The 15,190-nt window shown below is 30.1% G+C and overlaps 1 protein-coding gene and 1 pseudogene across 1 annotated transcript in view; one reads left to right on the top strand and one right to left on the bottom strand.

The window, feature by feature from the left end:
- The window catches only part of LOC105619211 (DNA topoisomerase 2-binding protein 1), a 13,414-nt gene extending 6,313 nt beyond the window's left edge, over positions 1-7,101 (top strand). Inside the window, 12 exon segments of the mRNA XM_012200735.1 lie at positions 57-262; positions 2,033-2,157; positions 2,398-2,622; positions 2,725-2,787; positions 3,042-3,208; positions 3,434-3,552; positions 3,666-3,730; positions 4,129-4,245; positions 4,325-4,525; positions 4,700-4,929; positions 5,007-5,070; positions 6,752-7,101. Of these exon segments, the coding sequence (XP_012056125.1) occupies positions 57-262; positions 2,033-2,157; positions 2,398-2,622; positions 2,725-2,787; positions 3,042-3,208; positions 3,434-3,552; positions 3,666-3,730; positions 4,129-4,245; positions 4,325-4,525; positions 4,700-4,929; positions 5,007-5,070; positions 6,752-6,910 (1,741 nt within the window). The 3' untranslated portion in view covers positions 6,911-7,101.
- A 433-nt stretch (positions 7,102-7,534) lies between these two features.
- On the bottom strand, positions 7,535-10,221 carry LOC105619290 (annotated as a pseudogene).
- Between the last annotated feature and the right edge of the window lie 4,969 nt (positions 10,222-15,190).

Genomic DNA, 15,190 nt, shown 5'->3' with positions numbered 1-15,190 from the left:
CGGAAAAATTTCTTAAAAATATAAATTTTAATAAGCATTTCTTTCAATATTTTCAGATGTCAAGATATGTTTGCGCGGAAAGCTAATGCAGAGAAAAATACACATGGTAGTACGCATCTGGTTTGTCCGTCTCCGGAAGGAAACAAATACAACGCGGCTGTGAGATGGAAATTACCGGCTGTCACAGCCGACTGGTTAAAAACCTGCGCGGATGAATTAACACTTGTAGATGAAACTCCGTTTCTCGTCGGAGAAACAATAGGTAAATTGATTTATATTTAATTGTTTTTATTTTTTTCTGTTTGCTTTTTTAACTAGATTGCGAACTTTATAATTTATGTCAGGTAAATATTATATATGGAAATACTATATATTTCAATTTTCTATGTTGTGATTAAAGATAATTTATTATTTTAAATTTATATTTTTAGAAAATAAAAAATAATGTTAAAATTTCAAGAAAAGAAAAGCTACGCAAGATGTAAAGTGTATAAAGTGTTAATAATTAATTATTTAACTTTAATTTTAATTTTAATTTTAATTATATAACTTTAAAATGTATCAAATCAATTTAAACATATAATACAATAGAATAAACGTTTCCATCATCATCCTCAATGTAAAAAAAATAATTTAGAATATTAAAAGTAAAGTGGTCGCAATTTTTCATTGGTTAAATATAAATATGGTTAAATACTTAAATATAATAAGTTAAAATTCATTAAAATTAAAAGTTTTCTTTATAAAAAAAATTGATATTCTTTTCTAATAAAAATCGCCTAATTATTAGGTGTACAACTTTGCTTCCGCCGTTTTTTTTCCGAAATTCGAGGCTTTATTGTAAAAAACTGGTTATACATTTATGATTCAAAGTATTGTCCATTGCTGGCCACTACTTTTTCCCATCTTTCGGGTAGCGTACGAATCCCGCGTCGAAAAAACTGGTCTTTGAGGCTATCCACGAATCGGTCCAATTTTTTACTTCTGCATAAGACCGGAAGTGCTGGTCAGCCAGGCCGTGTGCCATTGATCGAAACAAGTGATAGTCAGAGGGAGTCAACGTCTGGAGAATACGGCGGGTGGGTAGGATTTCCCATTTCAACGTTTCCAAGTATGTCTTGATCACTTTCGCAACATGGGGTCGAGCATTGTCATGCTGCAAAATCACTTTATCGTGTTTCTCGTTGTATTGTGACCGTTTGTCTTTCAATGCTCGGCTCAAACGCATCAATTGCGTTCGATACCGATCGCCTGTGATTGTTTCAGTCGGTTTTAACAGTTCATAATACACTACGCCGAGCTGGTCCCACCAAATACAGACCTTGGACGTCAAAATCACCATTCTTGAAGCGTTGAAACCACTCACGACACGTTCTTTCACTAATAGCAGCCTCACCATAAGTATTTGAGAGCATTCGATGAGCCTCAGCCGCAGATTTCTTCATATTGAAGCAAAAAATTAAAACCTCCCGCAAATGACGAGAATTTGGCTCGTAAACTGACATTTTCAATCGAGAATAACTTTATGCAGACACAAATCGACTAATGTTTCTATGGAGTTATGTTGACAGATGCCCAAGTTTATTGTATGACGTCTATGATCTATTTATTTCGACCACCACTTACTGCTAAAACCATCTATAGGAAAACGGCGAAAGCAAAGTTGTACACCTAATAACTATCTTAACGTTCGTAATAATAAAAATTACTTCTCTCTTCCAATTTGAACTATCGTAATTTGTCTAATTAAATTATTTATTGAATAATCTAACTAAATCATTTGTTTTACACTGAGGATGACCTGATGAAGGTGGAAACATTTGTATTATTACATGTTTACATTGATTTGATAAATATTAAAGATTGTTTAATTATTTAGCACTTTATTTAGCACATCTTATAAAGCGTTGACTCGTAATCTTTCTTTTTTGGAAATTTTAATTTTAAATATTTGAATCAGAATATATTAAAAATGTAATTTCTAAATCTTTGTTTCCGTGCTTGTATATAATTTTAACATATGTGTTAAAAGCACCAGTTAGAATGACTAGCGAAGCGAATCTCTCAGTTACTGGTGAAAATAGACTAAATCCTGCAGAAGAAATTACATCAAGAATAATTACACCAATACTTCATTTATCTCAGGTATGTATATATGTATATATTATTATAAGATAAGATTAATAATATTTTTTATCTATATAAATACACATTTATTTAATAATAAATGATTATAATTTGCAAACGTTAATGTAAATGATTATAATTTGCAACGTTAATGTAAATTGAATTTAATATGTTTGTAAGAATTTGATTTATTAAAAGCAATTTAAAATCATTTAGCTTAAATATACTGTAAGAGATTCATTTTGGATTACAATTTTAAAAAATTTATAGGACGCACTCTCTGCCGAAACTCCATTGATAAATAAAAGACTCAATTTCGTAATGAATCAGACATCGCCGTCACCATTTCACGTGTCCACTCCGGAAAGTCCATATGGACAGGTCTTTAAACCCAATCCTTCGCCTGATACTCGAAAAGGATGGATTAAATGGACAGAAAATTTTCCTGATTTGCAAGTAGAAGAACCGCCGCTAAAACGACGCGCACGTAGCACTGTGAGTATCATTTTTTTGTATAAAAACTATTTCTGTTTAAGCACTTGTAGTAATAGTATATTTAAGAATATACTATAGACTATAATTGAGAACTATTTGCAGCCACTTTCAGCATTGAAGAGACAATTGTGGGAGAAATTAAAGAATCCAGATCAATCTGAAAAAGTAAGACAAATATATTCAAGAACCGCGTGTAATCTTGTTGCAACGAATATTAGTGTGAAAATAGAGTATATTTGTATAATGGCATCGCGATATAATTAATCTTTCATAATAATCTCTTATAACATTCAACGTTTTTTCTAATGATTTTACAATAGTTACTGCTTTCAATAATTTTAATCGTTATGGCGTTTAAAAATATTAGAATACCGCATAATTATGTTTATTCAAAATTGATTTATATTTTTAACTACTAGGAACATAAATTGGATCAAACAATGATGAGACATGATGATGATAATGATTCTTTTTCGAAAAGAGCTGAAGAGGAGTCTAACAAAACTGTTTCAACTTTTGTCCCACCCATCAACCGAAAGCTCGACTTCGACGAAAAAAATAGTCCAATATCAAAAGAAATAAACATGTATGTGTCTAATATTATGATAAATATGTACATACTATAATAAGATGAAAATATTTCGGAAATAAAAATTGTGTATGGGATACTTTGTGAACATAATATTTGTGATACTACTTTTAAAAAGTATATATAAATATCTTTTCTTTTTTACAATATGTTATTCTATATATTACAAATATTAATAAGAATAAATTTGGATTTTTTTATAAAGGCAATTTTTTTATATAGGCAAATAGCGCAATTGGATCAAATGCTTCAACGAACGTCCAGTACTCCTGAAAATAGATATTCACTATCTGATGAAAATGCGAAGAAATACAACGAAGCTTCCGATCATATACAAAAATGTGAATATCTTTAAATTATATCGCTAACTTATATCGCTAAGTCGATATTTGCAATTTTTGTACAATGTTTTGATAATTCTACAAATGTTTTAATAATAATTTTACATACATAGGTATAGTAAAGGATTCGCAAGCTATCGACGCTATTGTATGGGAGGATCCAGATCATCCAAAACGAGTATGCAATGATTTTTCTTTTCAAATGACTTTTACATATTCGAAGATTTAGCTTTAGTTTTGACACATGCATTAACTCAAAATAAATATATAATTCAAGATTTTAATGTTTTTCTTTCTATGAATTAAGAAATAAAACTGGAAAAAACCTGTAGAAAAAACATAAAAGACGTGAAATTGATGCTTATATCAAGCTGATGAAATTTTTAAGCAGAGAATTTATCATATTATCTTAACTATTTTTATCGAATTGAAATAAATTTTGATATAAGGATGTTATATCAATTCAATTTTTTATTTTTTGCAGATTTTATAGCCACTATTTTTTATGTATATTAATTTTGTTCATCTTATTTAATATTTTTATGCATTATCTTGTACAAATTTGTTTTTTCATAGTCAACCTTAGGTAAACGGTCAAGTAACGATAATAGCAATGTGATTCATAAAGAACATGAAGACGCCATAGAATATGAACTATCAACAACACGAAAATTTATGCTGTCGGGTATAAAGGTATTATTGTGTCAAACATAACGATACTATTATTTTGATATTGTAATCATTATTTTGACATATTATAATATTTTAATAGGATAGAATTGCGTACGAACAAGTGATAAGAGATCTAGGTGGAGACGTATCTACGGACGCAAATTTTGATAGTAGTGCTACACATCTCCTATGCATGAGACTCTCCAGAAACGAAAAAATGCTTAGTAGCATAGCTTCTGGAAAGTGGATCCTGCATTGTTCATATCTACAGGATTCTAAACGAGAAGGCAGATTCCTGGACGTTAGTATATTTGTCAAGAATAACAAGGATCAGAAGAAACTAATATGCCAATACTTGACTCATTTTTCTTCTGATTTAAAAAATCGAAAGAAAAATAAGAAAAAAGATTCAATTGCATCATTATTTACATTGCGTTTACATTTTCATAATGTCAACTGCGAATAAAATTTTCAGGAGGAAGAATACGAATGGGGTAATTCAAAGAGTAAAAACAAGATTCCAGAACCAAGTAGTAAACTCGAGAATGCGATCGGAGCTGCGGTTTACAAGTGGCGATTGAAATTACAGAAAGAGTCATATGGCCCATTTTCGAACATGGTAGCTCTGCTGATGGTTTCAGAAGAGAAATATGATCAATTTAAGAGACTGATCGAAGCTGGCGACGGTTTAGTCATGCAAGCAAAGTGCGTATTAATCAATTTCTATAGAAAAGAGGACAGTTTTATTATTTGTTACTCTGATTTTTTCAATTTGATTGCAGACCGCCTTACGATGCCAGTCCGTCTGGTCGCAGAATTACACACTGTTTCGTTAATGTGAAACAGGTAAGCTTAGAATAAAGCAATTCAGCTTCAAGCAATTCAGTTAATGGCTTCTCTACACTTTAGGAATTTTTTTCAGTTTATTATTGGGAGTACAAATAAGTTTCCGCCGTTTTTTATCAAAAATTAAGCATTTATTGTGAAAGAACGGTACATAATGTTTTATTCAAAGTAATGGCCATCGCTTTTTCCCAGCCATTACTTTTTCCCATTCTTTCTAGTAGCATGTGGATACCGCGTCGGAAGAACACTTCATCTTTTGAGACTATCCAATCATCGATACAATTTTTGGTATCTTCATATGATGTGAAGTGCTGCTCATGCAGATAATAGGTCATGCGTCATCGATCGGAACAAGGTAGTCGGAAGGAGCAATGTCTGGAGAATACGGCGGATGGGATAGAACTTCCCATTTGAGTCTAAGTAGGTTTTGACCGGCGCCGCAACATATGATCGAGCATTATCATGCAGGAGAATAATTTTGTCATACCTAGAGTAGTAGTGGGCGCATTTTTTCTTGAGTGCTCGGCTCAATCTCATCAATTGTGTTCGGTAGAGAGCCCCAGTAATGATCTCGTTCGGTTTGAGCAACTCGCACAATACACCAAGCTGATCCCACCAAATACACAACATGAGTTCTTTTCCATGAATATTCGGCTTGAATTGTCGATGTTGAAGCATGGCCAGATGGTCCCCATGAATTCCTCTTCTTTGGGTCATAGTGAATGAATCCATTTTTCATCACCAGTGACTATACGATGCAAAAAACCCTTTCGTTTATGTCTGGCAAGCAACATTTCACATGTGAAAAATCGGCGTTCAATGTTTCTCGGCTTCAGTTCATATGGAACCCAATTTCCTTGCTTTTGAATCATTCCCAATGATTTCAAACGATATGAAATTGTTTGTTGAGTCATTCCTAATGTAAGTGCAAGTTCTTTTTGCGTTTGGCACGAATCTTCATTCAATAATGTTTCCAATTCCGCGTCTTCGTACACTTTCGGCCTTCCGCTATGTTCTTTGTCTTCGACGTCAAATTCACCATTTTTTAAACTTTTAAAACCACTCATGACAACTTCTCTCACTTAAGGCAGCATCATCATATGCTTCTATAAGCAAGCTATGAGCCTCAGCTGCAGATTTCTTCAAATTAAAGAAGTAAATCAAAAGTTCCCGCAAATGACGCTTATTCGGCTCAAAACTCGACATTTTCATACAAAAAAAAATATATGATGCTGATACAAAATCGCTAATATTTCAAGGTTATTGTGTTGCGGATGTCCAATTTTACGATGTCGTTTTATATCAAACAATTTTAACTTAGTTTAACAATTTTAACTTAGTAGTTTATTAGTAGCGCCGTCTTTTGCAAACGGCGGAAACTTATTTGTACTCCCAATAATTATTTACATTATATGTATGTATAATTAAAACAATTTATTTTTTAATAACAATAATTGGTACAAAATGATGAGAAAATGCCTGTAATATTGCAGAGATAATTGTATTTTAATGTATAATTAATTTTGAAAATAAGATTTTGAGACCAAAATACATGAAACACTCAACACACACCACATACGCACGCACGCACACACACGCACACGTACGCACAAAATAATATACATAGCGAATTTATAATCACGTTATCGAAGCGCTCAAATAATTTCATTATTATAAACAGGTAAACCAGTCTGTAGACTGGGCTATGCTGGCTAGTAAAGGCATCCTCTGTTTCTTGCCGCAATATCTCAGCGATTATTTAACCGCAGTGACGCCGCTTAATCCGCGAGATTGTGTACTCCCAGAATTCAAGAAATATCTAGCATTACTGCCCAAGTAGCAAGAGGACAAAATTATGATTAAATTTGCAAACGAGCACATGTCATTGGTTCATTAAAATTCGTGAGGTACATACATTCAAGTGTACATAGCAAATTCGTCCATTAAAATACGTGAGAATATAATAATGTACATAATTAATTCATAATTACATTATTGAAGAATTGAAATAAAAATTTCTTTTACAGGAAACAGTCAATTAACTTATCGATAAATTTAGTTTTATATATATACAAACAAATTTCATTTGTTAATATTTTATGTCAAAATTTGCATAATTTTATAAAGAGGATATTTTGATGTTTTGTAAAAGGGAAATTTTTCGATTAATATTTTTTAGATATAATAGTTTAAAATTTTGATTTTCTAGAAAGTATAGCCACATAGGTTCGATAGAATTATATGAATACAATTGCATAATATTAATACAATTAATATAATTTGTAAATTTTATAAATTATATAGAAGATGATTGTACATATAAGAAATTTGCTAATAATCAGTATTATATTTCTATCATAGAGAACTATATATGCCCTATTAACATAATAATTTCTAATGCTTTCATATACACATTCTAAAATGATAAAACAAAAATTTTAATGATTATATTACCTATATATTGCTAATGCATCATATTTTCTTGAAATCCTGCTGATGACGAGATAAATACATTTCGCGGATCGATGGAATTCTTCCATAAAGGAATGTAATGCAACTTCATAATCATGTAAAATCGTTATCAATCCCATAATAGTTTGCAAAATTCTCAGTCGCATACCTAATGTTTAAGTGGAATTAAATCAGAGAAAATCGAGGAAGAATTTGGTTATAAACGGAAAAAATTTTTTTCTTATTTATAATATACTAAGATAAAATGCATGCGCGCGCGTGTGATTAAAATTATTTATTTATAAATTTTAAATATTAGTGAATACTTTCTGAAGCAGTATCAAAATTCTGAAAAAAATTTGTGATATTTGAAGAGCATTAAATAAGTATATTATTTTAATCGCGCGATTCTGTTTTGCGAAAACAATAGACAAGTAAATCTTATCGCGAAAGAAAATTTATCGCGTAATAAATGTCAAGGAATGATAAATGTTTTTTTTTAATTTTTTTTATATTCCATTTTACATCAGTTTATGTGAACGAGCCCAATTTACCAACCTATACAATTCCGTGGACTCTCTCCAAAGGACAGGAAAGTGCAGAGTACAATCTCGTCTTTTCTCTCATCACTGAATTGCTCAAGATCGAAATGCATAGGATTCAGATAGTATCTTGGGTCTGTTTGAATACCATGTAATACGTATATCGGTACGTCTTTCTTGACAGTTACATATTTTTGTGCTAGGAAACTACAATTTATTTTTATGATTATAATATATCATAATTTAATTCGAGACATTTCCAAGATATCTCTATTGATATCAAATTAAAAAATCGCTTATGAAAAATTTTTTGTTGCTGAAAATAATTTCTGAAATATAATGTATACTACGTCTCATTGTGTAATCGCTAAGAGGAAATCTATCTATGATCGGCGCGGGCGGAGCGTTTCATTTATCACTTGGTGCAGATACTTCATATTGTGGAGTGCTTCGTACGTTACATCATTAGTGTCCTTGATTGTGGATTTCCTCCCTCACGCGTCTTTGCATTTCCGGCTGTTTAACTAATTCGAAGAGAGCGCAAATCATAATAACGATACTGGTTTCGCGACCAGCCACAAAGAAGATCGCCGCTTGTGCGAGAAGAGCATCCCCTTCGAATTCTGAAGAAAATATTAATAAAAATAGATTTTTTTTCTGATATAGATTGCCAATATTGGAATGTATGTGCAGAATGAAAAAGAAATATATAGTTGATTAGAACTCGCATTACAAATGTGTTACATAAATTTTCCAGTAATCATTGTACGATAAACTTCAATTGCGAATAAAGATTTACTTATAATAAGATTAAAAGTAAATTCGAAATTTTGTGTTAAATATATATATTTAATTAACCTCTTTAATTAACATCTTATCTTAGAATTGGAAAACGCTATTTTAATTTGATGGGATTTATATAATATTTAACGCTACATATATATATACTTACGAACATATTCATATTATCTGGCGTCTCAGTTTTTAATTGCAAAAGAGAATCAATTCTCGAGATCTTCTCGTTTTATTTTTGTGACGCTTCTATTGTCCATCTAGAGTCCCAAAAGATTTTGCGGAAGAACCGTGTACTTGCCAAGCATCCACCTAGATACTTTTCAATTATTGGCAAAAAGAATAAGAAGAGCTGCAAGATGCTTAGGACGGTTTGGACAAAAGCTTTACGTGCTACACAGAGAAATAGAATATAAATAGAGTTGCAAAAAAAGTTCGATGTAGACGAAAAAGAGTGAAATGTAATGTATAGCATGTTTAAATTCATTACTTATATTTATTATTTTACTTACAGTTGACATAAAATTCTGGTGACGGTGTATCAAAGCAGTTTGTCCAAATGCCACGGAAGATATTACGTCGGTGATATATTTGTAGAATGTATCTTTGACTTTTATTGACACGATTTTAGAATTGTCCTTAATTTGATCATGCAAATGATCCCTCTTTTCCCCGGATTCTTGCATCAGCTGAAAGAGACTTTTCAGCTTGCCACTTGTGAACACTAGTGTCATTTTCGATCTGAAACCGTCTCTTGATAACTGTAATATTTTTTAATTTATATATATGTCCTGATATATTTAGATTCTTTATTAGATTATTTTTTCTTTTATTTTATATACTTTTTTAATAACATTCTTCAGCAGTCTATTTGCAAGATGACTTAATAATTTATTCTTTCAAATAATTGTTGATCATGATTTATGTAACATATACTATGTATCTCAAATACTTCCAACTCAGGATATATGGAGAAGAGATTCCATTTGCTGATAGTATCGGAATTGTTTGCCCCTTTGAAATAATGATTCAGGAATATATTAAAATCCTTGATCATTATCTATTTTATCAGTTCGGGATTTCTTAGAATCAGGAATGGTATTATGTAGGAATGGCTTATGTAGGATGTAGATCCCTAGGACATCTTCATTCTCAGCTTGTGCAGTTCTCTGAGAATCACTTCAGCCGATCTGCGGAATAGCATGGCGTCCTTGAAGTGACCGAAGAATCAATGTGCAGATAATGTAGGTACACCATGTCTCTGCCAATAGGTATGTTTCCATTTCATCCATAAGTAAAGCGTCGCGAAAAGCGATGAGAATATCACAAGCGCGTCCAAAAGGACGTATTCGTACAATATCGCCATTTTTATGCAAACCACATAAAGTCTTCTTCTGTAATTTTGTACAAAATTCAAGTTTAATTATGAAACTTTGTAAATTTCATACAAAAATCTTTCCTTCATAAAATCTGAATTGTATATATATTGTATATAAGATTGTGCAAAACTCTGTCATGCAAATTATGTATAAAATTCAGTAAAAAGATTCCGTGAATACTTCATAAAAGCTGCGTATAGACCACTCCAGATACTGTGGGACTGCGTGTAATAAGCAAAGATGACACTTTAACTGTATAAAACAGTATCAAAGCAATTTGCAAAGTCATTTATCAGTAAAGTGGATACTTATTTTCATATTAGGTGTTATAAAAATTAATAGAAATCTCACAGCAAGAAAGAATGGGTAGAAAAAATATTAGAAAATGTTTTCGAACAACAATTTTCTAAAATATGGAAATTCGAAGTTTAGTTATGAATTGAAGCTGTAATTAAAAAGTTACGTATTATATAAATAAATTGCAAATTAATGCTTGATCCCAGATAACAAAGAGTGTCTCCGCAAAATCACGCAAATCTGTTTACGATATTAGTAACTTATATATTCAATGATTTCATATATTGATATTGAAGCAATATACAGACAATGCGTGCGGGCGTGCACGCGCGCGCGCGCGCGCGCGTGTGTGTGTGTGTGTGTATGTGTATATTTAACAGCAATTTAACGGAAGGAAGCATCAAAGTTACCGTTGTCAGCAATGAGTATGACATTGTGTGATCCTGGATTATGGTCAAATATGACAGCATTGTGTGATCCTGGATTATAGCAATATAACGATAATTGCACAAATTTGGATATTGACGATTTCAGAGTTCCCGGTTGTTGACAAATTTAATTGCTATTCAATTGTCATATTGTAAAAACAGCGATTTGCCAACAAATCTATTGTTACAATACTGGTAACATCACATATTGATATAAGCATATCAATAACAATATAAACTCATTGTTACCTGGAATTTTTATTCAGCTGCATCTGATCACGTAAGATGCATAGTCTCTCTCTCCCCTTCCCTCACTCTCTCATTATTACTATACAGGATGTCCATGACGTTTAAGGGTAGGTTCTTGAGGTTATTTTGAGATGAAAATCCTAGTACCAAAATGTCGAGGCTATAATAGTTTTGGAACTATAAGCATGTAAAGTTATCGAATCATATCGTTTAAAATTTGCGCGTTCAGATATAATCTAAATGCAAAATACTAATTACATAGCTTAAAAGGATATCTTTAAACGTTATAGTTTTTAATCGAACACTTTGTATATGTGATAAAAAAAAATAATTGAGACTAAAAAATTTAATGCGCTTTAATAATTTAACGCATCTTCATTTTTTGTTGTAGCTCCATTTGATATGTACATTTTACGTATTCCGTGTCAAAAAGCTTGCATATCTGGTAGTATAGTAAAATAGCAAATTATTTAACGTTAAAACAATAATGCCGGCGTATTTCTTTATTTCGATAAACTTGTTTTTACGTTGACACACAATTGTGTGAACATAAACGTTATATACGTTTTACATGTTTTATTAAGTTTTGTTAATGAGAAATTTTAACAAATATCAAGATCATTCTTTTGGGTCTATAGCTAACTATTCGTAATACCATACCAACAATTATTTTCTTCGGAAATTTTTGATGCATTTATTCACTAACGAATCGCCTGTAAATATTTCTTCACATTCCTTCTGTTTATTTATTTTCTTCTTATATCTCTATTTTTTATTCCTCTTTTTTGATTATTTTCATAATAAATTACTTATTAATTTATTGTTTTAATAATAAAAATAAAATGAATAAAATAATAAAATAAAAATTAAATTAAATTAAAGAATACGTGAATACTTATAACCTTTTAGTGCTACTGTGAGTATGATAACGCGTACTCAATTGTTTTTTTTACTTTATATATTATAACTTTTTTTTATTAATAAAGAGATACATTGCTTGTTACTGTTATACGCGTTAATGTTTGACATTTTGATTGAAAACAAATTTGTTATATATTCATCTTTACACAATACTCAGTATGTTGTATATATAACAAAACATATATAACATAGCTCCGAAAAATGTATATATAAATTCACTAGACAATTTCGAAAAAAATAAAGAGTATACAAAACCGCTGCTCTTAGTAAAATATGAATGCGTAATGGATAATAATTAAATATTATCAAAGATGTTATCAGTTAAATAAACGAAAAAAAATATTTTACAGTATCTTTCGCTCTGTGATATCTTATAAATATAATAAGTTCATTACTATATTTAAATTAGCTACTTTCCGAGTAGCTTCATTTATATGTAAGAATATGTATAATTTCATGTAAATCAAGAGCCATTTGAAATCATTTCGAAACATATTTTCATTAAATATATAGATACACACATATTAATATTAATACGTTTTGCTAAGTAAAGAAGGGTATTTTTATTTTGTTTCAAAATCGACATCATTTCTTACAGTTTTGGAGAGGGAGAATTCGATGCTATTTAAAATTACATCATATGACGGGAACATATAAAAAATTGAGTTCAAAGCCAAGAAAATGTCTTGCGTCGCATTCTTAAGATAAGTCGCTGCACTACTTGTGTGTCGATGATAAAAAATGTATAAATCATATTATCATTTTAAAATATAGAATATCTTTTAAAAATGCATTTAATAACAAAAATGTCAAAGGCAGTGCAAAGTTATCGAGTACTTACAAAACATGTTCGAGGTGACGCTCGTCTGTTGGGGGAAGCTATCTCTAACATGTTAGGCTATATTTTTAATCAATTTATCGATTTATTTATGGAGCTGAGTCATATTGGCACATAATGTGATTGTTTAATTAAAAAAAATTTGTCTGTATTATATCTCGATTCTGTAACTTGCGTATACCTCAATTCTATAACTCTTAACAATAGTATCGATATTATATTATTGTGCAGATACTTACTATACATAGTAAAAAGCATGGTGGAACCGGAATTAAATGTAATATTTTTATAAGATATTTTATATTTTTAATATCAAAATATAATGCATCACATTATCTATTATCAATATGTATTGTAGAATAAGCGCCTTGTCTCACGAATGATCACGATGTCACGTTTTTCCTACTTTGAACTCAATTTTTTGTGTTTCGATCATGTGATGTAATTTTAATTAGCATTGGATTCCTTTCGCCTCAAAAGTTATAATTAAGAAATAACGTCAATTTTACATTCTGCGAGTACAACAAAAATAGACGTTTTCATAAGATCTTCAACCGACATCCGTCTTTATGAAAAACTTGCGAAATTAATTCCGTCATTTCGGTTCTTATCGTGACTCGTGACCATTAGTTATTATTCGTCATTGAGTCGAACTTATTCGTTTATTAGTTTAGCAGAAACGCCGCTATTTCATATTAGGCGTCTCTCTCATAATAGGAGATTTTCCTCTAATACTAAAGGCAAATATAAATGAAAAACCGATTGACTCGGATCAAGATCATCGAAGCTGTTTCCCTAGCAAACGAAAATGGATTAAAATGGAATGGATTCAAATTTTCAGAAATATTGATTCACGAATGTTAAAATGAATTCTTTTCAATCCTGAATGTATTTTTATTTCTTTATAGGAATAGAGTATTGCATAGAGCATATCTCTATGTCTTTCAATCTAAAAATATTAGCTTTTTCTGTGCATTGTGAATACTGTTCAATTCAAAATTTTGAATAGGAAATGCAGTTTTTCAATCCAATTGAATCTAATTGAATCCAATTGAATTCAATTAAATCCAAAAAAAAGTATTCGCTATTTAAAATACACATTCGGATAAAAACAAATTTTAATCATCCATTCTCATTTACTGGGTCCGTTGTTGTCAATATTTACCAAATTTTTTAACGAAAACGACGCGTTGGTCACACTTACACTTCTAAGAAAAAAAACGCTTTCGAATTGAAGCTTCAAACCTCCAGTCGATGGCAGGTACGCGTCCTTCCAATGTCAGGAAAATTAAAAAAAATGATTCGTTCTTTATTCGCAATTATCTTTTCATAGGATAAGGAGAAAAAGGACACAACATTGCTTTGATTTTTCATTTTTTCAGGATGTACGTTACGAATGCATTTAAAAAAACAAAGGAAAACGTATAAATAAATATGATAAATTAGTTTACAAAAAAATATTTCTTTAAATTATTTTAAATTAGATAAGGTATATTTTATAGATTTTTGGATATTACAAACTAAATAATTCCATTAGCAGGTTTTCGAAATAATTGAGGTTTTATGTGCAAAAAAATGGTTCTTGTGATATTTGCCTTTTTTTTATAAAAAGGTTTATCTTGAAATTCTGATCAGAAATCACGAATGTATTGTTTTTTATCCTATATAAATTATATTTTTTAGTAAATATTTAGTATAATCTCACTTGTGATTTTCCTGTTTTATGCATCTGTATATTTATAGAATATATATCAGGAAAAAAAAATCGTTAAATCCTGTTTTTTTATTTCAAAATTTTTTATGTACACATAAAAAGTAAAAAGACAAACATTTAATTACGATTTATCTATTATCTACCTATTGAATTACAAACTATTTATTTATTATCTGTCTAATTATATTATTTGTTTCTAATTATATTATTTTAATTATCTATCCTATTAACTACCTATCATCCCTTTCTTATTTCAATATATTATTTTTTAATCCTATCATGAAGACATAATTGCAAGTTTTTTCCAAAACACAATTACTATCTATGATGATAAAGTCGATCCTACTTATAATTGCTTGTTTGTAACTATCGATACAAAATAATTTATATATGTGTTTATATATATATATATATATATATATATATNTATATATANANANATATATATTAGTATACTATACGATTACGTTACTTTAACTTTTAACGTTACTACCCAAACCTAACGTAAA

This window comes from Atta cephalotes (assembly GCF_000143395.1).
Source record: "Atta cephalotes unplaced genomic scaffold scaffold00020, whole genome shotgun sequence".
Lineage (NCBI taxonomy): Eukaryota > Metazoa > Arthropoda > Insecta > Hymenoptera > Formicidae > Atta > Atta cephalotes.
This window is presented reverse-complemented; position numbering and strand designations above follow the sequence as displayed.